The sequence below is a fragment of the Arvicola amphibius genome, chromosome 7 (genome assembly GCF_903992535.2).
Source record: "Arvicola amphibius chromosome 7, mArvAmp1.2, whole genome shotgun sequence".
Lineage (NCBI taxonomy): Eukaryota > Metazoa > Chordata > Mammalia > Rodentia > Cricetidae > Arvicola > Arvicola amphibius.
The window spans coordinates 138,329,236-138,355,871 of NC_052053.1; the positions used below are offsets into that span (position 1 = coordinate 138,329,236).

General features: G+C 40.2%; 1 protein-coding gene across 1 annotated transcript; it reads right to left on the bottom strand.

Annotated features, from left to right (window-relative positions):
• On the bottom strand, positions 1-26,032 carry Slc26a3 (solute carrier family 26 member 3). The gene is made up of 20 exons (XM_038337305.1): positions 25,902-26,032; positions 25,252-25,391; positions 23,082-23,192; positions 22,670-22,845; positions 20,852-21,016; positions 19,241-19,393; positions 18,456-18,538; positions 15,456-15,603; positions 15,240-15,353; positions 15,058-15,135; positions 11,891-11,986; positions 10,352-10,458; positions 8,622-8,691; positions 8,434-8,526; positions 7,105-7,200; positions 6,447-6,680; positions 5,503-5,557; positions 2,311-2,453; positions 2,136-2,201; positions 1-24 (listed from the first exon to the last, which is right to left on the bottom strand). The coding sequence occupies exons 1-20, from the start codon at positions 26,030-26,032 to the stop codon at positions 1-3; spliced, it is 2,283 nt and encodes a 760-aa protein (XP_038193233.1).
• Positions 26,033-26,636: the final 604 nt, after the last annotated feature.

Here is a 26,636-nt window from a genome sequence, read left to right on the forward strand (position 1 = left end):
TTAGAATCTCGTTTCAACTGGTACCTGGAAGAAAGCATAGTTTTTGTCTTAAATAATTTGTTAATTTCCCTTTTCAGCAATTCTTTCTTTGAATCTAGAACCTAACAGTTGTCAATATTTTTTTATCTTTTAAAATAATTTATTTACTGTATTGGGTGTTTTGCCTGAACGTATGTATATAAATCATATGCATGCCCAATGCCTGCAGAAGCCAGAAGAGAACACTGAGTCCTCTTGGACTTGGGATACAGATGACTGTGAGCTGCCATGTCACTGTTGGAAATTGAACCCGTCCTGGAAGAGCTGCCAGTGTTCGTACTGAGTCATCAGCATAAAAAAAAAAAAAAAGAATTTTCAATGACCTTCTGTTGCTGCTTGGTTAGCATGGATCCATCGCATTGATTGACATGCTTAATTTGCATCTGTTTCAAAGACCTATTTGTAGCTTAAGCAAAGTAACAATACAATATGTTGCAACAGTGTGTATGTCCTTATATTTGTTTTGGGTCACCCAAGCTCCAAGAAGCCTTGGATACCAGTCAGGCATCTTGTTTTGTTTTAAAATTCTTTTTCATTTATTTATTCATTCACCTATTTAATTGAGGAGAGAGGCATGCCATCGTGTATATGTGGAGGTCAGAGGACAAGTTGGCAGAGTTGGTTCTCCCACCATGTGGGTTCTGGGAGTTGAACTTAGGTCATCAGGCTTGACAGCAAGTGCCTTTTGTCTCTCTGCCTTCACATTCTGATCTACCCCATGGCTGGTGGTCTATCCGCAACTGTTGTTTTATTTTCCTCTAAGCAAATCCAGGAGCTGGTGTTAAATTTTATTTTTTTTTCAATATGGGAAGCCAAGGTACGTATCATGTGCTGACTCTGTTCTGATTTAAGTACTATTCTTAGACTTTATCCCTTAGCACTTGGTGACAGTTCTGAAGCTAACCTGGGTGTGGCCTGCTCGCAGGTCTCTCTAACGCCCTTCTTCTTCACCTTTGCTATTTGCTATCACTCCTTGGTCCAGGGTTATCTGACCCTATACCCTGATTTGTGTCTAATCTGCATTCCTGCTTGCTGTTCTTAGGAAATACCACCAGCTCCCTCCTGTACTTGATGACAGTCATTAGATTCTTCTTCAGAGACCTCGGTCAGCCTTTAACTGAAGTATAGGAGTGGTCTACTGTGGTGGTGCAGGACTCAGGACTTGCCAGCATCGGTTCTTAGGTCAAGTTCCGTTGCTGCCACTCAGTGTGTGACCATATACAATGTAGCTAAGTTCTCTGAGTCCGTTCACCAACACCCTCCTTTGTATGTTGCCCTAAGGATTTTAAATAATGTAGTAACCTACCATGTCCTGGGCCTACAATAGAAATCACTTTGCCTATACTATAGACATTGCTTTAACAGACTGAATATATTAGAAATGAATGTTCTTGAATTAATTGGAGCTATCCAGTTAAATAATTGGCAACTCATTCTAGTAAGAAAGGGAAGGAACTTAACTTTTATGTTGAGCTAACCACTGTTCTAGGGACTTCCATGTACCTGTTTGTCTGAGGGTGCTCTACTATTTCTAGGCTTTGATGGACAGACAGAGCAATGGCTCTCCTGCCTTATGGGACCAGAAGGATAGAATAAGACCTGGTTTGAGAATTCTATTTCAACTTTGAAACCTGAAAGAGATGTGCTCAAAGCGACATTAACTCGTTGTTTCCCTCTCCTTTTTCTTTTTCTTTCTCTCTCTCCCTTTTTTCCTTTCTTCCTTTCATCTCATCTGAGTTTGTATTTCATCAAACTTCCCCATGAAATTAGGCAGCATTGCTTCAGTTTCCAAGGATGATATACAGAGGCTTAGGTAGGTATTAGATTTTCCACAGGTGATGGGAGAAACACTACTACTTAAAGTTGTATGTGTGTGCATGCGTATGCATGCAAAACATTGTGTGCATGTAAGGTCTGGCCAGTGAAAGTTGGTTCTTTCCTTCCATCACGAGGAGATGTCAGGTTTGGCAACAAGCAACTTAGATGATGAACTATTCACAAGCCCATATAAACATATAAACATACATATGTATATATGCGTGTGTGTATATTTGCTCTGAAGTTTGGATGAAGATAAATCTGTTGAAGAACCATACCTGACATTCTCGATTACGTAATCCTCCATTTGTATTTATGGTAAAGTCAAATTTCATTTCTTTTTCCTGAGAAAAAGAGTGAAAATAGGGATCAGGGATCAATGTTTGAATTTAGAGGACACACTTGAGTATTGGTGATTAGCTACAACTGTGAATGTCATCAAAGCACCTGTACCTGGCTGGGATTAAACTTTGAAGTGCTGTAGTCCTTCTTCATCAAAATATGTAAAACAGCATCATGGATTGTTAAGAAAAATATTGAATCTGTGACTTCATCATCAAAAAATGCACACCGAGTAAGTTTGTCAATGAAATCATCTGAAGAAAAAAAAGACACTGTATTACTTAGAAAAGAGACATGTTTTCTCATGAAACTGCTAATTTAAAAGTTCATTTGAAAGTGTATATTTCATTGACCCAGGGCTGACTGGGATACAGCCGTGTAACTTGTGTATCTTTCACACATTTAATACCCTCATGTGGAAGGGATGAGGAAAGGGTTCAGCGAGAAACCTCAAGTGGCTCCCAGAAGAAATGGTTGCACTTTTATTTATGCAGGGGCTTACTGAGTTAGTCTCCTTACTTAGTGTTTGCAACAAGTGTGGCTGTTACTAAAAACCTGCGTTCTAATTAGAAAAAGGAAGGAAATAGACCTGTGTGTGTTGTGCTGAGGTTTTGACTGTCAGATCGATTATCTACCAGTGACTTAACTGTAGCCCATTTTCTCAAGCTGCTGGGTTTTGTAAAACATCTTCCTTAGCTTCTCACATTACTTTCCCCATTTTCTTTGAGAAATCCCACACCGATAGGCACTAGCCAACATTTGTTTGCACAGATCACTCAAGCAAATATGACCTTATATCTATTTTGTGCAAAGCTCCTGCTAAGCAATAAAAAGGTAAATTGGACTTGAATCTAACTCACAAAGAATATTTATACATGACTGTACTACGGACAGGAAATGTAAGGCAGTGGGAGCAAGGAGCAGTCTAGTTCCCCCATCTTGAAATTTTCTTAGTTTTAAATACAGCAACCAGCACACAGTAGGTCCTCACATTGTTCTGGTAAATTAATGACAGTATAGGATATGGACTATAGAATTTCTGGTAGCAAGAGAAGGCTATTTCCTCTTGGTGAGCATCACGGAAAACTGTGCAGAGCTACGGCGTGTTACAGTGCTTAGGATTTAGACAGAGGTGGAGGAAAATTAAGAGAAAGGGTGTATGATGGTGTGGACGTTTATAGAAACAGACAGGGTCCCTGAGAGAGCAAGGGAGAACAGGAAGGAAGGTGATGTCAGCATCACCAGGCAGCAGAGGCCAATGGGAATAAAGTCCTCCAGGAAATTAACAGGTTATTAAGATTGATGGAGTATTTTTTAATTATGATAACCTTGAAACTAGAATATGTCCGTAGCTTATAGGGGTGGGAGCCAGGAAAGGTGTCAGTTTCTGTGAACTGTTTGTTGCCTCCCCCTAAAATGCCATTTGCTGAGGTATTGTCAAGATCGACTTTCAAATTTCAGGATGTCTCGCTCAAGTGTTAGAGTCGTGACTTTATTTGATTATGATATGGCTTCCTCATGAAGCTGAACTCCATGAAGACAGGAATTTGTCTGACATGTAATAGGTACTCAGTGTCATTTTCTAAGGCAAGAGACAGGGATTAGGAAGATAAACAAGTGGGAACCCTGACGGAACTGTGGAAGAACATGGTGTGTGTGAACCATGCAGCTGCCGGCCCAGTGCTCTGTCTGGAGAAGTTTTCGGTTACTGCTGGGAAAATGTTGAAAGAATTTTTTAGTCAGATTGTTAGATGATAGGATTCTAGGGATGGATAAACACACCGACTAGGTCTTCCTGATGGCTGGGGTAAGAGTGGGTAAGTGTTCAGAATTAGGCTACGAAACCAGGGGCAGACAGACTTGTTTGTTTGTTTGGTTGTTTTTCGAGATAGGGTTTCTCTGTGTAACAGCCCTAGCTGTCCTGGAACTAACTCTGTACACCAGGCTGTCCTCAAACTCACAGAGTTCTGTCTGCCTGCCCCTGCCTCATGAGTACTGGGATTCAAGGCATGCACCACCACCACACGGGACAGATTAATTTAAGAAGAAATATCTCTAGGACTTGGTGACTCACAGACTGTCAAGAGAAGGGGAGAGGGAGAAATTAAAGATGGTTCTGGTGTCCTACATGGGGAAACAGGGTGCAATGATTCAATAATGCTGCGATGGAGATTGGAAAGGGGAGAGAGAGAGAGGTCATATATACCGAACATGTGTATCAGGTGGCTGAGACATCCAGACAATCTATATGTGGGTCTCGGCTATGATTTGGGCTGGAGATACAGTGTGGGGATTCCTTAACACATGGATACATTTGACGTGAGTATGGAGGAGATTAGTTAGCAATAGTTCATGAAATCACAGTGGTAGAGACATGGGGAAAGATGAATACTAGGCCTCAGAGAGTCGCTGTAAGAGGAAACTGTGTTGTTATGAGAAAGGAGAGAGACATTAAAAGAATGGGCTCAGAAGTCAAGTAGGAAGAGTTTTAAGGTCATATACTCAAGTAGGCTTCAGAACAGGCCTTTAGTCTTGATAAATTGAATAACAACTTTGGATACCTTTGGCAAGAGTGGCCTTACCAGCAAAGGGAAGCCAAAGCCAGGTTGTTATGGCTGAAGAATGCAAGGGAGAGAGGAGACAGCAATGTTTCCAGCAAGTTCAGCAGAGTGAAAAGTAGTTCACACACTCACTCATTTGCTACACCCATGAAATGAGGACCCAAATCATAAAATTCATTTAATTACACATTGACAGCAAAACATAAGCCTGTGGTTTCCATGGGGATTTTTATTGACTTAACTGGAAATTTAGTTTTCTTCTTTTTTTTTTTTTTTTTTTTTTCCGAGACAGGTTTCTCTGTAGCTTTGGAGCCTGTCCTGGAACTAGCTCTGTAGACCAGGCTGGTCTCGAACTCACAGAGATCCACCTGCCTCTTCCTCCTGAGTGCTGGGATTAAAGGCGTGGGCCACCACCGCCCGGCTTCAGTTTCCTTCTTTGTGGGTCACATGTCATACCTGTTCTTTAGATGGTCTGCCTACGTTGACTGTGAGCCTTAGGTGACAGTCTGATCATTAAATACAACCAAAAGAATCTGGGCTGGGGCTGTTGTATGAGCCCTAGTTCCATTTCCAGCACTGACAGAAAGAAAACATTGCTATGTCTTTAACCAGGCTCAATGGCACATGCCTGTAATACCAGCACTTGGGAGGGAGGCTGAGGCCAACCTGAACTACATAGCAAGATATTGTCTTCAAATAATAAATAAATAAATAAATAAATAAATAAATAAATAAGACTTACCGTCTGTTCCCACAATGTATACATCTACCTTGATCCTAATAAATTCTTGCAAAATCTGTTAAAACAGAAGGTGTAACTATTTTAGGGAAAAGTTTTCACTTGTTACAAACAAAATTACGGTAGCTTATGAGTGATTATTTTCAAAACCTTTTATAGTTTGGAAATAGACAATAAGGACACCCTAAAGTTAAAAACAAGGCTGCATGATAAAAAAAATAAACAAAACCTCAAAGGGAAAAATCATTCTCAGTAATAAATTAAGCATTCTTCAGAAAAGGATAAGAGAATGTTCTCTCTCAAACTCCCAAGATCATCTCTGATTCAATTTCAGCAGAGTATGTTCTATGGAAATGACTAGAACTTTCCCATTTTCTTCTTTTTTCCTTTTCATTGTCTTTTCAAGACAGGGTTTCTCTGTGTAGGTCTGGCTGTCCTGAAACTCAGTCTGTAGACCAGCCTGGCCTCTAACTCACAGAGATCCTCCTTCCTCTACCTCTTGAGTGCTTAGACTAAAGGCGTGCCCCACTTGGACAGGCTAGAACTTTCTACTCATATAAAAACAACACACAAACTGGTCCCTGTGTTATTCATTGTTCCCATGCCATAGATAGCAGCTGGATGTGTCTAGTGCCAAGGAGCAAAGAAAGACTCAGAGTCCTGGTGTACAGGCAAAAAACAAATGCCAGTGTGTGTGAGTGTGTGTGTGTGTGTGTATGTGGTGTGTGTATGTGTGGTATCTGTGGTATATGTATGTGTATGTACATGCTTATATGTGTGAATGTGGTTGTGTGTGTCTATGGTGTGTGTGTATCTGCATGTGTGCTATGTATGCATGTATGGTGTGCATTTTTGTGCGTGTGATGTATGTGTGTGTTTTCTTTCATACATACAACTTTAATCATTAGTAAATGCTTCATTGATTCCATCAAGAAAACACAAATTACCGTTTTGAGACCCCTCATTGAGGAGATGTCAAGGAAGGACACCGCTGAAAAGTCAAGGACGAGGCTGTGGAGGCTGACTTTAGGGACGGTGATGTTGAAAGGGAGATCGGCGTTCCAGTCTATCTCGAAGGGCAGGTCTGTGGTGTTGATTGGCTGATCCAGCTCTTCTATCTGGTTGTTGTCCAATTCTTCATCAGAGTCTTTAAAGCCATCGGAGGTGCATATGAACCCTTTCTGCAGGAGAGGGGTTGTAACATGTAAATGGTTCTGACTGAAAAGCTGTAGATGTCATGCATGAGCAGGAGTGCCTGGAACTTGGATTCAAGTTGGGTCAGCAACAGGATTTGTAGATGCTTCCATACTTTTTGCTTTTGATACTCTTCCCAGGGAAAATGAAAATTCTTTTAAGGAAGTTCTCAAAGATGCCATTCAAAAAAAGGGCGGGGGGGGCATTAAGACTGGCTCAGAGGTAAGTGAGCTGGCCACGAGGCCTTTGGACCCAAATTCAATCCCTGGGGCTCACATGGTGAAAGGAAGGAGAGGACCAACTCTTCCTATGTGTTTATCTAGCATTTCATTTAAAGTGGAACCAAGACTTGGAATTGTGCTTTACTAAAAGTTTTTATCCCAAATACATGGAATGTGGTCAGAAACTTACAGGTGTCACTTGTATCAGGCCTCGTTTCTGCAATTTTCGGATTTTCTTCAAAGCTTTATTGCGTTTGCGTAGAATTCGAAGTGGGCTAAAGCCAACCTGAAAATCCAGTTACTGTGTTACAGGGGAATTGAACATCCTGCTACTTTCAGAACATCTTGCTACTTAATGATAATAATGATTAGCTGGGAGGTACTGGAGGTTCAGGACACAGGAATAATTGAGATGAAATGTTTTAAAATAAAATTGATATGACATTTTAGAAACAATACCAGCAACAATACTGAATCAGGGATATGATTTGCTTAGTCTTCATGCAATTACCAAATTTCAAAAATATTCATAATTTATCCACAAATGATCTGTAAAAGTTTTAAATTTTATTTGAACATAATTTGTGTGTGTGTTGGGGGGCAACCAAACTCCTAGGGCACTTAATTTTCCTAATTGTCTTTTGTCAGGTGTAGGTGGCACCCTAAAAGACTTCTATTAAAGCTTTAATGATTACTATATACTCGCTCTGTTGACCAGGCTGGCCTCAAACTCATAGAGTTCTGCCTGCCTCTGCCTCCTAAATGCTGGGATTAAAGGCGTGCTCTACCACTGCCTTGCATGTGCTTAAATTTTTTAAAGGTGTATTCCAGTACAATTTTATAGTTCTGATATTCAATTTGGGGCTACTTAAATTAATTCTTATAATTAGGCACAAAGTAAGTTAAAGATGTGTTTTAAGAATGAATACTAAACATTTGTTTGTTTGGTTTTTGTTCTGTCTTTTGAGTCTCACTATGTGGCTCTGTCTATCCTGGAACTCATTCTGTTGACTAGTTGACCAGGCTGGCTTTGAACTCATTGAGATCTGCCTGCCTTTGTCTCCTGAGTGCTGGGATTAAAAGGGAGCTTTGGTCTCTTAACTTTAAAAGGTTGACCATTGGCTTCCTTACCTGAATGCTAAGGGCTAACTGTCAGTTATCCATGGACAACAACTATCCTGAAATCTCCTTGGTGATGCAGTCAAGTGTTAAATGTTTTCCTGTCGTTTCTGGGCTGTTATCCTAAGACAATGTATTAAAAAACAGCTACCTAGTGCCGTGAGTGAATATTTTTACTTCAAAGCAAATTTAAAAACTAGGATTCTACCTTGAGACTCATAGGAAGAAACTTATTTCCCAACATATGAGTAGATCCCTTTAAGATAGTTTTACCTACTCTGAGGCATGCAGACTAAACATTGACACAGTTCAGCATCAACAAACAAGAAGTCAATGACCTTCTTTTTAAGGAAGAAACACATTTCACTCCCAGATAGTCAGACTTTTTTTTGAACCTTACAGCTTCAGTAAGTTTCTGCTTGAAGAAACCAATGTTTGCAAAATAGATTGGAGATGGACATCTGAAAATTTTCACTCCTTCTGGCTCATACACCTACAAGACAGAAGAATAAGATGGTTATGTGAGTCCTACTGCCTTCATTTGACAATATTTTAAAACATCAAAGACAACAATGTGGTCTTTCTTACATCAGCATAATTTTTTCTATTCTTGTAGATGTTGCTCCTTCCAACATTAGCCAGTGTGCTGCATTTTGGACTGTAAGAAAAAAAATGCCACCCAGTAAATCATTCTTTCATATGTTAAGCCCAACACTGATGTTTTTCTAGCTTTTTAATACAGGCTACCTTTTCAAAGTTGAAAGGTAGAAGAATCTTTATTTCATTAGAGGCCCAGGGACTCAAACACCTTATCTTCTTGTCCCAGGACTTTGTAAACAGTGACTCTTCTCTACTACATCACAATCTATAAGCAACCCCATAAGACCATGGCAGGTAGGGTCCTACTCAATTGTACAAATAAGGATGACTTGTACAAAAAAAAATGACTTGCCCATGTGAACATTCAGTTTGTCTCTGTATTTGATGGAACTCAGATATGGAATCCAGTTTGATAAGAATACAAGGTATGAAAGAACAACAGGATGAATTTCCATGCTGGGATGTTCCGCTGCTCAAGAAATAACTCTAACTGTAGTAGCAACTTCTGTTTTAGAACCCTCAATTCCCATTTTTCTTGCAATTACACCATGTATTCCAGCTAGGCTGAGTGACCACATGGTGGTGATATTACCTGACAAAGACTTAAAAATCACAAAAAACACTTTAACTGGATTCTTTAAGAAACAAGAATTACACTTTTTTTTTTTTTTTTTTTTTTTTTTTTTTTTTTTTTTTTTTTTTTTTTGGTTTTTCGAGACAGAGTTTCCCTGTAGTTTCTAGAGCCTGTCCTGGAACTAGCTCTTGTAGACCAGGCTGGCCTCGAACTCAGAGATCCGCCTGCCTCTGCCTCCCGAGTGCTGGGATTAAAGGCGTGCGCCACCACCGCCCGGCTTAGAATTACAAATTTTTGTAGAATTTTGGTACTTGGGGTCTTTTAGAAGTTCTCAGTCTCAGCTGAAAAGGAAGAGGGAGACCCCTCCCCCAACTGCCTTAGAACTCAGTCTTCTAGCTATCTCCTTTTTGTGCTTAACAAGTCTAAGGCAGTAACATTAAACCTGTTTAGGACAGAATCCCATCCTGTTCACAGGTGAGCAACATAGACTCAGGGGTGTTTGCTAGTTCTTTGAACCTGTATCAAAGCAGAAAGTAGGCCAGCAGCAGGTGTCTTCGTTTGACTGGAGTTTAGTTCTGGACCATTCTACTGTTCTTCAATACTTTTGGTGGGGGAGGTTATATTGGCCAGCCTTTTAACAATAATTTTTTTTTTTGAGACAAGGTTTCTCTGTGTAACAGTCCTAGCTGTCCTGGAACTAGCTCTTGTAGACCAGGCTGGCTTCAAACTCATGGAGATCCACCTGCCTGCCTCCCAAGTACTGGGCTTTAAGGTGTGTGCCACTACCGCCCAGCTAAAAATAAATTTTTTTAGATTTACTTATTTTAATGTATGTGTATGAATGTTTCACTTATATGAATGTATATGTACTACTTGTATGCCTGCTGTTCAAGGAGGTAGATGGTACCAGTGGTTCCCCTGGAACTAAAGTTGTTGTGGGTGCTGGGAATCGAACCCGGGTCCATGGCTAGAGCAATAAGTATTCTTAACCACTGAGCCATCCCTCTGCCTCATGGTCAATCTTGATAGATATGCATGCCTATCAAACACATTACTTTTCTCTTAGCCACTGATAATTGTTTTTGCTCTTCTAATAGGGCAGGTCAAAGCATGTGAGGCTGTGCAGAACTCAAGGAAGACTTACAATTGGGTCCTGAACACAATAGTTAGGAGCTGAAATGCCACACTTGCTGCCAGGCCTAATCCAAGTCCCAGGACAATGGCAAAGATGAAGGTCATGATCCAAATTAGCTGTAAGAAGAGAAGGCAACAGGCACACTGGAGTGTAAGGAAGTACAATGTTGTAGGTCCAGAGCTAGAGAAAACAGAAGTGTCTAGGGCCAAAGGCGGTGCTTGGAAGTTGTTATCTGGGTCCAGAGAACAAAGTCCCTAGAAAGACATGTCTCAAAAGGTCATTTCATTTCTGCTGGCTCAGAGCTGGGCTACAGAAACTCAAGCAAATAAATAGAAAAATCTTTACAGACTGTGCTTATTTCTATCCCATCCAAGGACAGGCTGAAGAAAGGGGATTGAGCTGCCATACCAAAAATTCCAGAATAGTTCACTTTTACAACTTAGCAAATTAGGGTTGGAATAAAGCAATGGTAGAGCACCAGCCTAGCATGTGGTAGGCCCTTGGTTTGTTCCCCAGCACTGAAAAAACAAAACAAAACAAAAAACCAAGCAAAGCCCAGCAGATTGACTGGTACAGCCTGTACTAATCTTAAGCTTGTCATATTTATTTAATTAACAGCTATTATCTTTACAAAAATTCAAGCATGCTAAAAGTGGGTTAAAGTAACACACAGTGATCTATCAGGAACACGAACTAACTGAATGCAGCTTATTACTTTATGCTCTTGTAGTACCATAGGGTATGTCAACAAGAATTTTTATACTTAGACTTTGATCCTGATTATATTATAAAGTCTGCTTTTCAGGCAAGTTGAGAGCAAGTACAAACTTCCCTAAAAAAATGGGTGTTCCAGAAGGAATGTTCAGAATCTACACCCTCCTCTGGTTCTCTGGAAACTAACACATCATTTTACAAGAGAACAGGAGCAACACATGCTCTAAAATTCAGAGCACTTCTGTGGTGTTCGACATCATCTGTAAGAACGTTGATGACATATCGAGGAAAGCCCTGTACTAGTGTTTTAGGAAGCACTTAATACTTCCAAGAACCTATTTATTTATTTGTTTATGTTTAGTTTTTTGGTTGTGTGCATATGAACACATGCGTGCCTGCCTGTCATATTGCCCACAAACACCAGAAGACCAAATCCCCTAAAACTGAGTTACATTCAGGTGGTTGTGAGTCACCCAACATGGGTGCTGGGAATTGATCTTAGAACTCGGTGTTCTTAACCATGGAGCCATGTCCTTAGCCCTTTTTATTATTAAAATAGGAGCTCATTTTGAAACTCAGGCTGACCTCAGGCTCATGCCCTCCCTGCCCCAGTCTCCAAGTGCTGAGGTTATAGGCATTACCTCAGCATATAATGACATTGTCATTTTAAGTTAAAAAGCTAATGAGCAGTAGAGTGTGCAGTTTCAAGACAGGAAATAAACTAAGGTTATTGCAAATAGACCTTTCACAACACTTACCATATATACATTTTGCATCAGCATTAAACTATCATTGTGTGTTCTCATTTTCTCAAATACTATTGTAGCTACTTACACAATCATATTTATCCTTTTTCCACAATCTGCCTATTTCGGCAAACTGCATCAGCATTCCCTTTAAGTTTCCAAGTGCTAAAGCTGCCAGGACAGACTGTGGAAGACATAAACAACAGATGTACTTTTAAGTTAGTCAAATAAACCAAATAGAAGCAAAGGTGAAGGCTACAGATAAGTGTCTTAGCAGGCCTCAAAGTATATCAAAGGACACACCCTTCTCTGGTGTGCAGTGCCCGATGGACCAGGGTGTGGCTCTGACTTGTTTCCCTACATGAGCAGATCTTTTGACTGTGCCATAGATGAGCTAACAGCAGTTACAACAGTCTATATCCTGGATAGAGAGAGGTATATCTTAAGGCCCACATGTGAACCCTTGAATAACATGTTCCCAAGCAAAGCTGGTTGAACCTGTCACAAAGACGTAGGGATTGCCTTTGGTAATGGCAACTCTCACGCTGTTTTATAAAAGGAAGCTAATGATCAAAGAATGGTTAACAAAGGCCTGAGGCAGGCTCTGAGACCACCCAGACCACAGCGTCTCTGTTCCCAGAGCATACTATGGTATATGTGTATAGAAGAGGCTTAATAATTAGTCATTACATGAGTGGATGAGCCAATGGATTTATATTTCCCAGTCTAGGAGTGACAACCTACAACAAAACCTTTTAAAAGTTCCAGCACTGACACCGTTGAGTGGAGGATTCGCTAAGAAGATCTTGGATTGTTAACTCATTGTTAACTCAGCCTGCCACATTCCATAACTCATCATTTTGGGGTGTTTCACGGAGCTGTTCCAGTTAACAGCAACAGCAAAAAAGCTAAACAGTAACATATACCCAGGATCATTTGAGTCCAGCTCAATGGCCAGACATTTCCCTACCTACACTTCAACTGATTTAATTCTGAGCGCAGTGTACGATTTGTGTGCTGAAGATTTTCACACCATGAAAACACAGCAACCAAAGGAAACCAAACAGGGCTTTCATTTTCATGTCTTGAAGATGGTTTAACTGGCCCAGGTATTTTTAATCTTCCCAATTAAGTTTTTATTTTAACATCTATTCGACTTATTAGATTCACTGTGAGAGTAGAAGTCACCATTTAGAAGAAGTCACATTAAAGGGAGGAGGCCAGAGAGATGCTTCAGTGGTTAAAACCACCGGCTGGGTTCGATTCCCAACACCTACAGAGCCTCACCACCATCTGTAATTTCAGTTCCAGGAGGATCTGATGCCCTCTCCTGGCCTCCACAGGCATTGTACACATGTGGTACACAGTTATACATGCGGGCAAAACTGATAAAACACATAAAAGATAAAGTCTAAAAAAATGTATGTACAAATGAACACCATCCAAAAATGGAGAAAATAGAATACAATTGGTAATTTACCTAAAAGTATTTTTCTAGTGTCAATATCCTGGTTTTGTTATTGTACTACAGATATGAGTTGTCCTCTCCATGGTGAACGGTATACAGGGTTATATTGTTCAGTAGGCTTCCTTGTTTTGTAGGAGTTTAGAAAATATTCAAATGTCTGGCTAGAGACACTGTACTTTTCATTAGGCATTTTCCCCAGCATTGTTCCATGGAAAAACAATTTGAAATAACTTATGGTGAAACAAACATGCAGCAGAATACTTTGTAAGGAATACACTAAGTGCACAGAGAAACCATAGGTGAGATGGGGGGGCGGTTTTAGAGCCTGTGCACACTTGGGCTCAGTGCACCTATTGCTACTGGTGGTTCTGACTTTGCAGGAGGAAAAGAAGCAGAGTCATGACTCTGGCAGCCTGAAGTGCTCCAGTCAGGTTTGTACAGAATCGATCCCTGGGTTCTCTACAGAGGTTGCTTTAATTAACATTCTAGACAAGGTCCTTGAGTACAAGTTATTCAAAAGGGAGAGAGAATTTTAAGTACTGATTGTTTCTTCAGTGTCTCCACAGTGCCATAGTCAGCAGAACACACATTTACATGTGAAAGAAGCCCGGGAGGAGGGGACTCTTCTCTATGTAGAGGAGTGTGTGAATTTGTTCTTATTGAGGCATACATTTTTTAAAAAAATTCTTTACTGGTGATGTCTTGACCTCTATCATGACATCTGTTTTGAAACTAAGGATTTTGGTGTGTGGAAGACATGGTTTTGGCAAATAGTGCTTTATATTGTTTGGAGACAGATTCAGCCAATACAGTTCTTAGGGATGGAGGTGACTATACATTCCAAGTATCAATCAACATGGAAAAAGGACCCAGATAGCAAACAATAGATATTGGGGAGCTGAATCATATCTCTATTTCCTATACAGCCAGAAGTATAATGGAATGTTTGGATTAATTAATTAATTAATAATATTAATATCTTAGTGACCTGGGCTAAGTCTCCATGAGTGTTAGATCACTTATTGTCACAACTGCTCAGGAAAGCAGGTACTACTTCATCCCATTTTACATCTGGAGGACTTGAGGTTCAGAGAGGTTAAGGCATTGACCTTAAATCGCACATTTAGTGAGTGGCTGAGCTAAGATTAGAAGCCAGTCACAGGGCTTCTGACCCACTATGTACTCCTTTGAAATCCTATTAATACCCCAGAGGGCAATGCACTTGTATTTACCATAATCTGCTTTTACAGAAACTCTGTGGTTTCCAGGACACTGGGACAACTTGGAAGTATTAAATGAAACCCAAACAGTTACAGGCAGGGAACTTGAGGGAAAGAGGTTAAGTTCTGTGTCTGTTTACTCCCATCCTACAAGCTGACAGTGTTGGTTTTGGAGCCAAACCAAACTCCTTGGAGCTGCAGGGCGTGTTCCCAAGAACAGGTGCAGAGCTGGTAGCACCACTCTCTACGTTAGATAGAGGGATTGATGACCTCACCCTTTAAGAAAATCTTAACTTTAGTCAATTTAGGTTGAAACTGCAACGCCAGAGTGCCTCCCTGCTTAAACATTAATTATGTTCTGCTCTATGCACCCGCAGAGAGTAGAGGAGATAAAGCAGTTTGGGTATCTGCATTCCTGACATTCATAAAAGGCTGCCAGGGGAAAGGAAATCTTGGTCCATACAGTGTTGACTAAGGAGTATATCCAAGAGTTTGTCATTAACTCATTTTCCCTAGCATAGTTTGTGTTTTTAGAATTTAACATCTCAAAGAAGAGAAGAGAATTACCTTTTGTAGTGGCTGCAGAAGAAATCCAATCGCAACAATGACAATAAGAACAATGACAGCAGAGAGAAGCCCTGCAACCTGTGAAGATGAAATAGTTCTCAGGACAGCTGCTGCTTTCTACCAGGCTTGGGTTTCCTGGTCATCAGCACTGTGCTGGCTTTGCAGGAGGGGTGCTGGAATACCTGTGTTTTGCCTCCTGTGCTCTCCTGAACCCCTGATCTGGAAAGGGCTGTGCTCCCTGCAAATCCTCTGAATGCTCCAGTGAATATGTTGCTTATTCCCAAGGCGATCAATTCCTGTGGAAGGCAAAGGAAGAAGCTTTTCCTAAAATGGTCACTTTCAGAAAAATATTAGGTGCATGAAACGTTATGTACTGAATTAGACCCAGTTAGGCTTACCTGATTGCCATCAATTGGATAATCGTATTTGAGGGAATAGACGCTAGCAACTGAAAAGGCCACTGCAAAGCCAACAATCGCAATTCCAAAACTGTCTCCTATGGTGTCTTGAAAAACTTCCACACTGGGTGTAATAGGTGGCTGAAATCTGAAATTGAAAACGAGCAAAACTATATGCCACCAACTTACTCAGAAACTCAAAAGATTATTGTCAAATAAATGGTTGAAGCAATCTATGCTGAATTGTGTCTTTTTTTGAAATATGGCCTAAAGAACTTGGTTTCATTGAAAAGTTTGGAATTTCCCTTTTTACTATTATTAAGCAATGGTGTTTGTATTAAGAAAAGTTATAAATCCAGTCTGACAATAAAGATAAGATGGATACGATTTTGCCAGTGTACTCAAAATATCACATGTACTCATATTCCCCCTCAGTCAAATGTCTTAGATTCTACCTGTTGTCATGATGGGTTTAAGAGCATGAATCCCAGTGTCCTCAATAGCTATCCAGGACTGAAGGTTCTTTGAGTAAACACAATTCTGGGACAAGGAAAGCAAAACCCTTCTTTCCATTAGTAACAGTAGGTTTTCATGAAAACCCTGAGAGGTGGACCTTAGGTTTGCCTGTGCTGTGGGGAACTGCTAGGGTTCACCACACCTGGAGAGAGCAAGTTTCAGCTTAAGGTGGCAGGTGTTTCAGAGACAAGTGTGCCTCACAGGGGACACTTCTACGTCTATGCTCATATGCTCAGGCAGTTCGATATATTTGTCAGTTGTATTATAAAAGCTTCGTGTCTCAGACAAGGTCCTAAAACGCTCAGACCCTGTCAGCATCTGCTTCAGACCTGAGACTTTTTGGAAGTGCATAACTGGACTGAATTATTGTTTAATCTTTTATATCTCTGATAATAAATACTGGTTGTAGTCTTGATAAAACATTACTATTCAATGAAAGTTAGAAAGGTGGATTGGAACTTAGTTTTTTTTTTTTTTTTTTTTAAATGAACCTGATAGCAGAGATATGTGCGTACCATGAAACAGACTATGCCTGGAAGATAGACACAGCCTCTCTTTTGTTTCTTTACCCTTTCAAGCCACTTCTCTTGGGTTGTGTTGTTTGCACACATTTAGTGTGTGCAAAAAAAAATTATGTGACTCCGCAAAAATAATTTCTAAAGTAGCATATCCATTAGAAGTAAACTAGCAAGAGTTAATAGCAATTACCTTCAGTAATAGTCTACTTGCAGTCAACAGAAATTTAAAATGTTTGCTTGGTCATTTAGAAAAACATTGGGATGTACTGAGACACATCAGGTACCTTGTAGCCAGCAAGTAGTAATGTTTAACTTGAAGCAGAAGTTGTGCCCTTAACATACCACATGCATAAACCCATTTAATACTTTCAGAAACTATCTTTAGCACCTTTTCATAATCAAGTGCATAGAGGCACCAGGTTAGTGAGTTTGCCCCAGGACAGGAGGTGAAGTCAACTTCAGAGGCTCTGCAGCTGGAGCACTTGGTCACCCTGCCTGTCTGGAGAATTCGTGGTTAAAAAACATGAGGTGCATTTTCCCTGCCCCACACACCTGGTAGGATAAGTACATGCATATTTAATATATTTACTAAATAAGAATTATCACTCAGTGATCTCGTTTAATCATTTATTTTGAAAACATTCCACTTCTGACAAGCTCCCCTTTGATTTTTGCATTTGTTTATTTTCTGATGGGGTTTATGTCTCTAAGACATTTACGTGAAGTTCAGTCACTAGAAAATTGCAGAGTAGGAAGAAGCCCAGAGACAAACTTTTCCAGCCTCATTTCTCACAACTTCTTAAAACTAAAAATAAATAAATAAATAATAAATGAGTTTTTAATTAAGTGGAACATATAAAGATATGCCAACAAATATATGTAAGTATATTTGTATAAATATATGTTGTTTTAAAAGCCACACATATTTCTGCTTTTAAAAGAACTCAGCTAAGCTTGGTTGTGGTGGCTCATGCTTTTAAAACCAGCAGGTATATCTCTGTGAGCTTGAGGCCAACCTGGTCTACAGAGTGAGTTTCAGGACAGCCAGAGCTGTATAAAGAAATCCTATCTTAAAAAACAAAAACAAAACAAAATTATTCAACTATGTTAAGGTAGATATAAATATAGTGACTATATATATATATATATATAATTTCTGTAAATATAAATACTTATTAAGCCTAGAAAAAGGAAAACCATCTTTGTTTTTTCTTTTTTTTAAAGTGGAGAACAGCTTTCCTTGGTAAGTCAAAAATCACCAATACTATCTGTGGCTAGAGGTTAGAGAAAGAAAACAGCATAAACCCACGCTCCCTCTCAGTCCACTAAATGTACAGAAATATACTCTCAGATCCCTGTACTCCCATCTTCTTGTTGAGTTATCTCTAGCTTTGCTCTGAGTGTGATCTAAAAGAAGGGCAGAGTGTGCTGCCTGGATTGCTCAGCTGGTGTGCCTTCTGTGTGTCTCTTGGGAGTTGACTCGGGTGACCTAAAACAAGATACTGCATATTGTTTACAAGAAACGGTTTTCAGTTGATGCTTCTTTATATGATTTATCTTTTTGATCTTTTTATAATTTTCACTTTTTTATTTTATAAAGATATGTGTGTACATGTGTGTACCAAATGAATACAGATGTTCACTGAGGTCATACAAGGAAGTCACATACCCTGGAAGTAGAATTCTAATAGGTGGATGTGGGCTGCTATGTTCTCTGCAAGAGCAGTGAGTGATCTGTTTTCAGTGAGCCAACAGTTTTCACTGGTTTGAGTCCTTGACTGCCTGGTTTGTGAGTTTTTCTACAAGGAGACCCTAAGTCTCATGAACTTTGGCATTTTTTTTTACTATTTGCTCAAGAGAGAGAGTGTGTGTGCCAGGATTTCTCAAGGGGGTTGTATGATTCTTGTAACTATTGTTGCTTTCTTCACTGAGTACTGGAAGATGCCAGCATTGACGATATACTTACCCTAGAGTCATGTTCCCAATCACAGCCACGCCAAACGTTTCTTTAAAGTTAAAGCCGTAGGATACTCCTGTTGCAATTACAGTCTGCAAAGTTCCAAATTGCCCAAATGTGAGGTGCTATTCATAGTCATACTTTGAAAACACCGCCATTGCCCCAAACCTGCTTGCTGCCAAACCTGAATATCTGAATCTAATTTCTGATGTCCACTTTGTAGAACTCCTTCCTGCAAGCTTTTCTCTGACCTCCTCATATACCCGAGCCCAAATAAAAAGATAAAAGTAATAAAATGGTCAAAAAAACTAATAACCTCTAGCCTAGACCTTGATACCTCTTAAGAAGCCTCAAGGCAATTTTAATGTGCATTGGGCATCACAGCTCAAGCCTGAAGGTTTTTTTTTTTTTTTGGTTTTTCGAGACAGGGTTTCCCTGTAGTTTCTAGAGCCTGTCCTGGAACTAGCTATTGTAGACCAGGCTGGCCTCAAACTCAGAGATCCGCCTGCCTCTGCCTCTGCCTCCCGAGGGCTGGGATTAAAGGTGTGCGCCACCACCGCCCGGCTTGAAGGTCTTTTTATAGCCTGTCTATGGAGCTGTTGCTGCTTCTGCCTTGGAGAGAATAAACACAGATAATGGGAAGGAACTGGTAAATTCTGCTGAAGAGAAATTCATACTATATGCTAAACCTAGAAATGGGAGATAGTGCCTGTCTTATGGCAACCTGGTGTACAGATGGCTTTCTTTCCTTAAAAATAGATTATGAATGGAAATTTTCTGATGACAGTCCATACCATGATGAGTTCAATGGGGATAGGCACTGGAAGCTTGTTTCTGAAGCGTTGATTGATCTCTTTAACAATAAATACAATCACGAGAATGATCACAGATGTCACGAGGTCTGCAATGTTAGTCTTCTCAATTTGCGTGAAGACCGACTCCAGGACCTACCATTAGAAACACAGATGCACTGAAGTCCTGTATGAATTCATAATGCAAACACATTTCTCTCCAAACAGATGAAAGCAGATATTAAGACAAAAGACTGGCACATAGCCACAGCCTTTCTGTGTTCAGCGTCTGTGAACCATGCACCCTCAACCTGCAGGGGCTCTCATGGAGACACAATGAGGATGAATTAGCATAGCAGAAAAACACTGCTTTGGGGATGTGTCTAAAAAGAGCTTTAGCTAGTATCAAATTCTATTGGGTATTTTCATGGTTTTACAATGGATCTCCTCTGCCCCTAGGTCTCATTGGCTTTTTGTTTGTTTTGTTTACAGAGCTGGAAGTTGAATCCAAATCTAAGGTCTCACTCACACTATGCAATAATACGGTTTTTTATTTCATAGAATTTGCTACTGTTCTGTCCAAGGAGTCATTTCTAGTTTCTGAACATTTTTGTTTGTTTTTTAAGTACATACTTTCGCAATACAGACCTTCTCTGGGTCACATGGAAAATGCCTGTACTAGGCAGAATCTACTTCTTGAAGAAGTATATCCACATGTCCAAGACAGTTCAAGCATACCCAAGTTGGATTTCATGCACACCCTAGGTCTGGAACACTTCTGCATTTGAGTGAGGTGCTGCCTAAGAGTCCCAAAGACTATCCTCCAATAAGGACTGAAGATACTACCTGCTAGAAACCTGATAGGGTGCCACTGTTTTGTACTGCATTGCTCACTAGGTCCCAACAGGCTAGGCCAAAACAAAATGGAGTCATTCGTGCTAAATGCTACACAACCAAGCTGATATTTTAAGGGAGCAGATTGATTCCAAACAATAGTTTTTCACCCCCAACAAAATGACTACCTTTTTTGTTAATAGCTTAATAGGGTAGTTGTTTGTCTCTGCTTTAATCCGTACTAGAATGGGGTTTGGGAAGGAGAGTAGCTAGAAGCAACCTGTCATGAATCAGTCAGGTTTCTGTTTCGTTCTGTCTAATTCCCACCTTACCATGCTCACAATTATGCTATTTCTCAGTGGAGTTTGAGGCCAAATAAGATCGTTTTTGAGAATAACAGAGAGAGGGTCAGTGTCTAAAGTTCTGGTTAATGGCTCAAAATTAAAAAAATAAAGTTGATTAAAAAGGAGAAATTGAATATGTCTAAAATCTGTCTCCATATACATTTTAATCTTTTTAATACATAATATCTTAACTCGATGTTTAACTGTACTGGATTGCAGACATGGAACTTCATATGCTTCTTTCTCTCTCTCTCTCTCACTCTCTCTCTCTCTCTCTCTCTCTCTCTCTCTCTCTCTCTGTGTGTGTGTGTGTGTGTGTCGGGGGAGGGGACTGGCCTTGAACTTACAGAGGTCCACCTGCCCCTGTCTTCATGTGTTGGAACTAAGACCACCATGCCTAGCTACTTTGGTTTATTGAAATGACAGGAATACTTACTTTGAAAAGAGAGAATGGGTCACTATGTGCTGGGACAGTCAGCTGCAGCATGAATTTCAGTTGAGAAACCAAAACATGAATGGCAGCAGCTGTGGTGAAGCCACTGATTAGGGACTCAGATAGATATATCACCACAAACCCTATCTGCAGAACTCCCAAGAGCAGCTGGAGAGAGAGGGACGGAAGTCTTTGTTAGTATATTAGGGGTGCACAACAGCAAACCAAAGGCTCACACCTAAGTGCTTTAAAACATGAAGTGGGGCCCATAAAAACACTCCTTGAAAAAGTCAACGCCTCTGCCTCCTGGCGCACCTACCATTCAGGATTGTCCTTGACCTTCTCTTCCATTCCTCAGGTTGAACATTATGTGGTGTTCAGTAGTGCATAAGTCCCATGCCTCCAGAAGTATCAGACCCATCAAGGACCTCCTTCTTTGCCTCCTCATTTTTAGGTGCAATATCTTTAGAAGACTCATCATGAGCCCTGAACAACAAAATCTTACCTCCAACAGTCCTCACAATTTTTTTTTTATTGGAGCATGCATGAGTGAGTGCAACAAGTTACTCAAGTTGCTTAGGAAACATGTGACTAGGGCTAGCGAGATGGTTCAGAGGGTTAAAGTATTTGCTGCCAAGACGGGTACCTGAGTTCAATCTCTGGGTTCAGCATGGTGGAAGGAGATAACCAACTCCCAAAAGTTGTCCTATGAACCTAGCCCCCACATAAATACATAGATGTAGAAAATAAATACATCACTGTGTACTGCATGTTAAAAGCGTAAGATTTTAGCCAGGGAGCAAAGGTGCTTACTGTCTCCAAAGCATCATTGCATACAGTGAGTGTAATAAGTGAGTTCTACTTCCCCCAGACACTTGACCTGTCTTCTACATCCATATCTCCAAAATACAGGCAGAATCTAAATTGGGTTCCACTTTTTTACATTTAGAAATGTGTGAGAAACAAATGACCACAAGGTTTGTCAACAGGCTACACACTTGTGTCCTTACAAAATGACTTTTCTTTCTTTTAGAAATGATTTTAAAGGAGTTGGGAATTTAACTCAGTGGTAGATTGCTTGCCTATTAAGCACAAGGCCCTGTGTTCTTTCCTCAGCTCAAAAAATAAAAAAAAAGAAATAAGAAAAAAAAAAGAAATGGTTTTAAGCAAAGATATCACTGGAATTTTAAGTAACATGTTGAGAAACCCATGGCATTTGCACTGTTCATGATGGTGTTGGCCCTGGAGATTGGAAATGAAGGTGCAGTCTCAACATAATCTTTCTCATGTTACTTCCCAAGTCTTTTATATGGATAGTTTAAAAAGCAGAGCACCAATTTTCCCCAACTAAACTATAATAGTAATAAGGCATTAGAAAGTAAAACTTCCAAAGCTATTAGTGTCATTATATAGTTATGTTTGATGATGACACTGATTCCAATATATTTTTATTGAGTTAATCATTTCATTCCTTACCGTGCATGCCTTCATCCTGCCACTTTTTCTTCTATCTAGATTGTGTTTATCTGTTTGTGTCTAGATCATGTTTACCCTTTGGTTGTGGTTAATAACTTTTCATAAATATTTGGGGAGTCTGGGAGGACCTGGGAGGAGTTAGGGGAGGGGAGAGAATAAAATCACACTTTATATACAATTCCCAGAGAATAAATAAGAACATTATTTAAAAATGATTCTAATGGTCTACACAATGGGTGCATGCAAACCAAAAGATGAGGAGGAGTCACAGGAGGAGTAAATACGGAGGGGACCAGTCAAGACAAACAGGTTTTGGTAGAGAAATTACACTAGAATTGGGCTCACCTGAATGATTCCAGACAGAACAGTTACTGATGCAGCCACCATTATCTTCTCCTGTTCCTGTGCATCCAGGGAATCATTCTCCATTGAGCTTGAGGACAATTCTGGAGATGTATTGCCTCCTGAGGCCACTCTTGTAACTACAACTCCCACCATCATACTCAGAACTGGAAACGGACCTAGTTAACCAATGGTCAATGACACTGTCAATATTGTGCCTCCCTACCCCTGAGTTGCCTTTCAACCACAAAATTACATAATACAAGCTACTGTGTATAACCAGCCTTAGCCATAATTCTTTCAGAAAACTGTGAGTCTTCTGAAATTTGCACTATTTGGAATTTACAGTGAGTTTCTAATAGAATTTACGGAGAGTGACTAAAACCAGCATAAGCCTGTCCAGTAATTGACTTACCCACAGATATGTGTTTAGAAGTGCCCAAGAAAAAGTAGGTTATGACGGGAAAAAAGGCTGCATACAACCCGTAGGATGGAGGGATGTTGACCAGCAGAGCAAATGCTAACCCTGGAGAGACAACAGCCAGGTCTTTAGTTTTCATCAGGTTCTCCTCGTAGTTTAATGGTCACCACATTAACTCAAAATGTGTCAAAGATATAAATACAAGAACTAAAACTAGCATCATTAAAAGAGTGTGAATCTTTGCAATCTTGGATCAGTCTCTCAGAAAGCCTACACACAACACAGGCAATCAAAGAATTGAAAATAAAAATGCTTCAGTGGGAACGTAGATCAATGAAAGAATTCCTGCCTAACATGTGGGGTGCTTTGGGTTTAATCACAGCACTGGGAAAACAAACGAATACTCAAAAGATGCTCTCAGCAAAGTGAGCTTTTTTATTAAAGGATTTAGCTCAGCAATAGAGCACTTGCCTTGCATGCAGGATGCCTTAGTTTGAATTCACAGTACTGCAAAATAAAAATGTTTAGGGAACTGGGCTGTAGCTCAATAGTAGTGTATTTGCCCTGGGCTTACTAAATTCTCCCCAAGCACATTAAAGACCCAGGAAATGGCTACAGTGGATCATGTTTTAGGCTGGGCATGGTGGCACATGCTTGCAATCTTAGCACTGGGGAGGTGGAGGCTGATTAGGAGTTCAAGGCCAGCCTAAGCTAGATGAGACCTGTCTCAACCTCCCTCCCTCTCTCCAGTTTTTAGAACAGAAGTGAAATGACAACAGACTGAGGGAAACACAACTGTTGGCAATTACATATCAGATGGATGTTTAGTGCCCGAACGTACAGGTGACCCTTGTAACTCTACAGTAAACGACAGGGTCTCATAGCCCAGGGTGGCCTCAAACAAAAAGCTATCTAGTTCATAGAACCCCACTGCCTCTGCCTCCTGGGTGCTGGGATAGCAGGCATGGAACCCAGGGCTTTGGGCATAACGGGCAATCAGTCTACCAACTGAGCCACATCTCCAGCCCTGGCAACCCACACTTTGAAAACAACAAGGAGAACTAGGAGTCTAGTTGAGTCATATGGTTCTTGTTTGGTATGTGTCAAGCCCTAGACTTGATCTCTCCTGCACCACCCAAACAAACAAAACAAAAGATGAAGGATTTGAAAACTTTTTTTTTTTTTTTTGCCCAAAGACACGCAAAGGGGTAGTAAGCTCAAGAAAGGAACGGAGACTCAACGAAGATCATTAGCTAAAGTTCAAGAAAGGAACGGAGACTCAACAAAGATCATTAGCTATTAGAGAAAAACAAATCAAAGCCATAGTGAGATGCTACTACTCACTTACTACAATGGCAAAGTAAAAAAAAAAAGATAGCAAGCAGTAAGGTGTGGAGGCATCTGAAGCCCCGTGCTCTGCTAGGAGGAGTGGGAATTATGCAGCAGTACATCTATACAAGGGATTGAACATTGAGCTACCATGGGAACCAGCCTTTATACTCCTAGGGAAATAGCCAAGCAATTTAAACATATTTTCACACAAAGAGCTGTACACAAATGTTCATAAAAGCTCTATTGATCATTCCCTCTGAATAGAAATGACTCAAACAGTCAATGAAATGTGGTATAACTCTATGAGTAGAATATTGTCCTTGTTACAATATGAATAAACTGGAAAGCATTATGCTAAGAGATAAGAGTCAGATGCAAGGTGCCGCATACAATTCCATCTGCATGAAATATCCAGACCAGGAGAATCCACAGACACAGAAAGTGTTAAGGTGAGGAGTGGAAGGAGTGTGAGTGTCTGCAAAAAGATAAAGGATGTGTGTGTGTGTGTGTGTGTGTGTGTGTGTGTGTGTGTGTGTGGTGTGTGTGTGTGTGTGTGTGTGAAGGGGAGGAAGAAGAGAAGGTAGTGAAAATATGCTAGAATCAGTGATGTTAGATGCACAACCTGATGAACATACTGAAAACCATAGAATAATACATATCAAAGAGGATGTAATGTGTTGGTAGGATGCAAGCCTAGCATTTGTGAAGCCTTGCTCTAGCACACAGACATGTACACACACTAAAGAATTAAAAAGATGAATCTTGTGATATGTTAATTATTTATTTAATATAAAAGAAAAGGTAAAATAGGAAGAAAATAGAATGCAATTACCTTGCAGTACAGCCACTAGCCCGGTGCTGATGCCAGAAACGATGTCACTCAAAAGCCATTCCTTTATTTTGTATGCTGGTAACCAAGATGCTATGGGGAACAAAGACAGGGCAATTTTCTTGGCCTTTTGTGAGGAGCAGCTGAAAATATTGAAAGCCACAGATCAGTGAATTAATATCATATTTTAAGTTTGGTTCCTAAGAGTATGTAGAAAATTGGCAAAGATGACATCATTTTAAAGATGAAATTGGTGATTTAACTTCCACAAACAATCGCCTTTTTTGCCCCTGCCAAAAGCTTTGGTCACTACCAAACAAAGTTTTTTTAAAAGGAAAATGCCAGCTTTTCTTTGGCTGTAACAGAATTTATGTGCCACCCTGAGCTGAACTGTGCAGCATTTCAATAGCTAATTTGCCTGTTTCCATCGGTTAGTCTCTGACTTGGAAGGGTTGTGTTTGTGCTGCTAGCTGAGATGGTGTGTTCCTTTTGCCTTTTCACCTCAGGCAGGGAATAAGAGGTTTGGAAAGCCAAGACTGACAGATTCCTGGAGCTATGGACTAGAGCCAGAAAGGAAAGCATGAAAGCCAGAAAATTTAGGAGAAATTGCACGTTTCTTTCTTCCTCATTCCAGTGCCGTAAGAGTCTCTTACCTACAACACCCTTTGAGATGATCCAGGAATGTCTTGTGCTGTCTGTCTGCCTTCTTGAACTCCTCTCCAAAAGTGTTTGAGGAATACACTGGTCTGGCCACTACATACTGGTTTCCTATGGCTTCGATCATTTTGCCTTCCCTGGTGACAGTGGGAAGACCTTTGAAACTATGTGGTGAACACTTCTTCTCGCCGTTAGCAGGTTAAAATGCCTGAAACCAAACAGAGTTTGCTTCTTAAATAACTCAGAGATAATGTGATGCAATTTACAGATGAGTGAGCTCCGAACTGAATGTTACCACCTTTTGAGATCAAAAGAGGCAGGATTAAGGGACCTAGGTCACGTTTTGCCATGTGATACCACTTTTTCCTTCAAAGAGCTGACACAGCTCCTTTGGGTAAGTAAGCAAGGATTTTCTATTTTTATTTTTATTTTGGAGATAGAGTCTCACTATGTAGCCCTGACTGGCTTGGAACTTGGTATGGAGACCAGGCTCACCTTAAACTCATAGAGATCCACCTACTCTGCCTCCCAAATGCTGGGGTTCAAGATGCACAGCCAAAAAGCATAAATTAAGTTGATTTATTTACTAAACAGTTCTCGAGAGTTCATCTTAACCTTTTTTTCCTAGAGGTATTCCCAAAGATATGGTACTAGAACAGTGTGACAGAGAAAAGTCTATTCATTTCCCTTTAATTCTAATGAAGGTTGTTCTAATTTACACATCAGAGTCT

Coding starts and splice junctions, on each gene's coding strand:
- Slc26a3 (XM_038337305.1), bottom strand. CDS start 26,032: ATGATCGAAGCCATAGGAAACCAGTATGTAGTGGCCAGACCAGTGTAT. Junction 11,987..15,057: donor TTCTGCAGCCACTACAAAAG/GTAATTCTCTTC, acceptor TGTCTTCCACAG/TCTGTCCTGGCAGCTTTAGC. Junction 6,681..7,104: donor GCCTGATACAAGTGACACCT/GTAAGTTTCTGA, acceptor CCTCTCCTGCAG/AAAGGGTTCATATGCACCTC.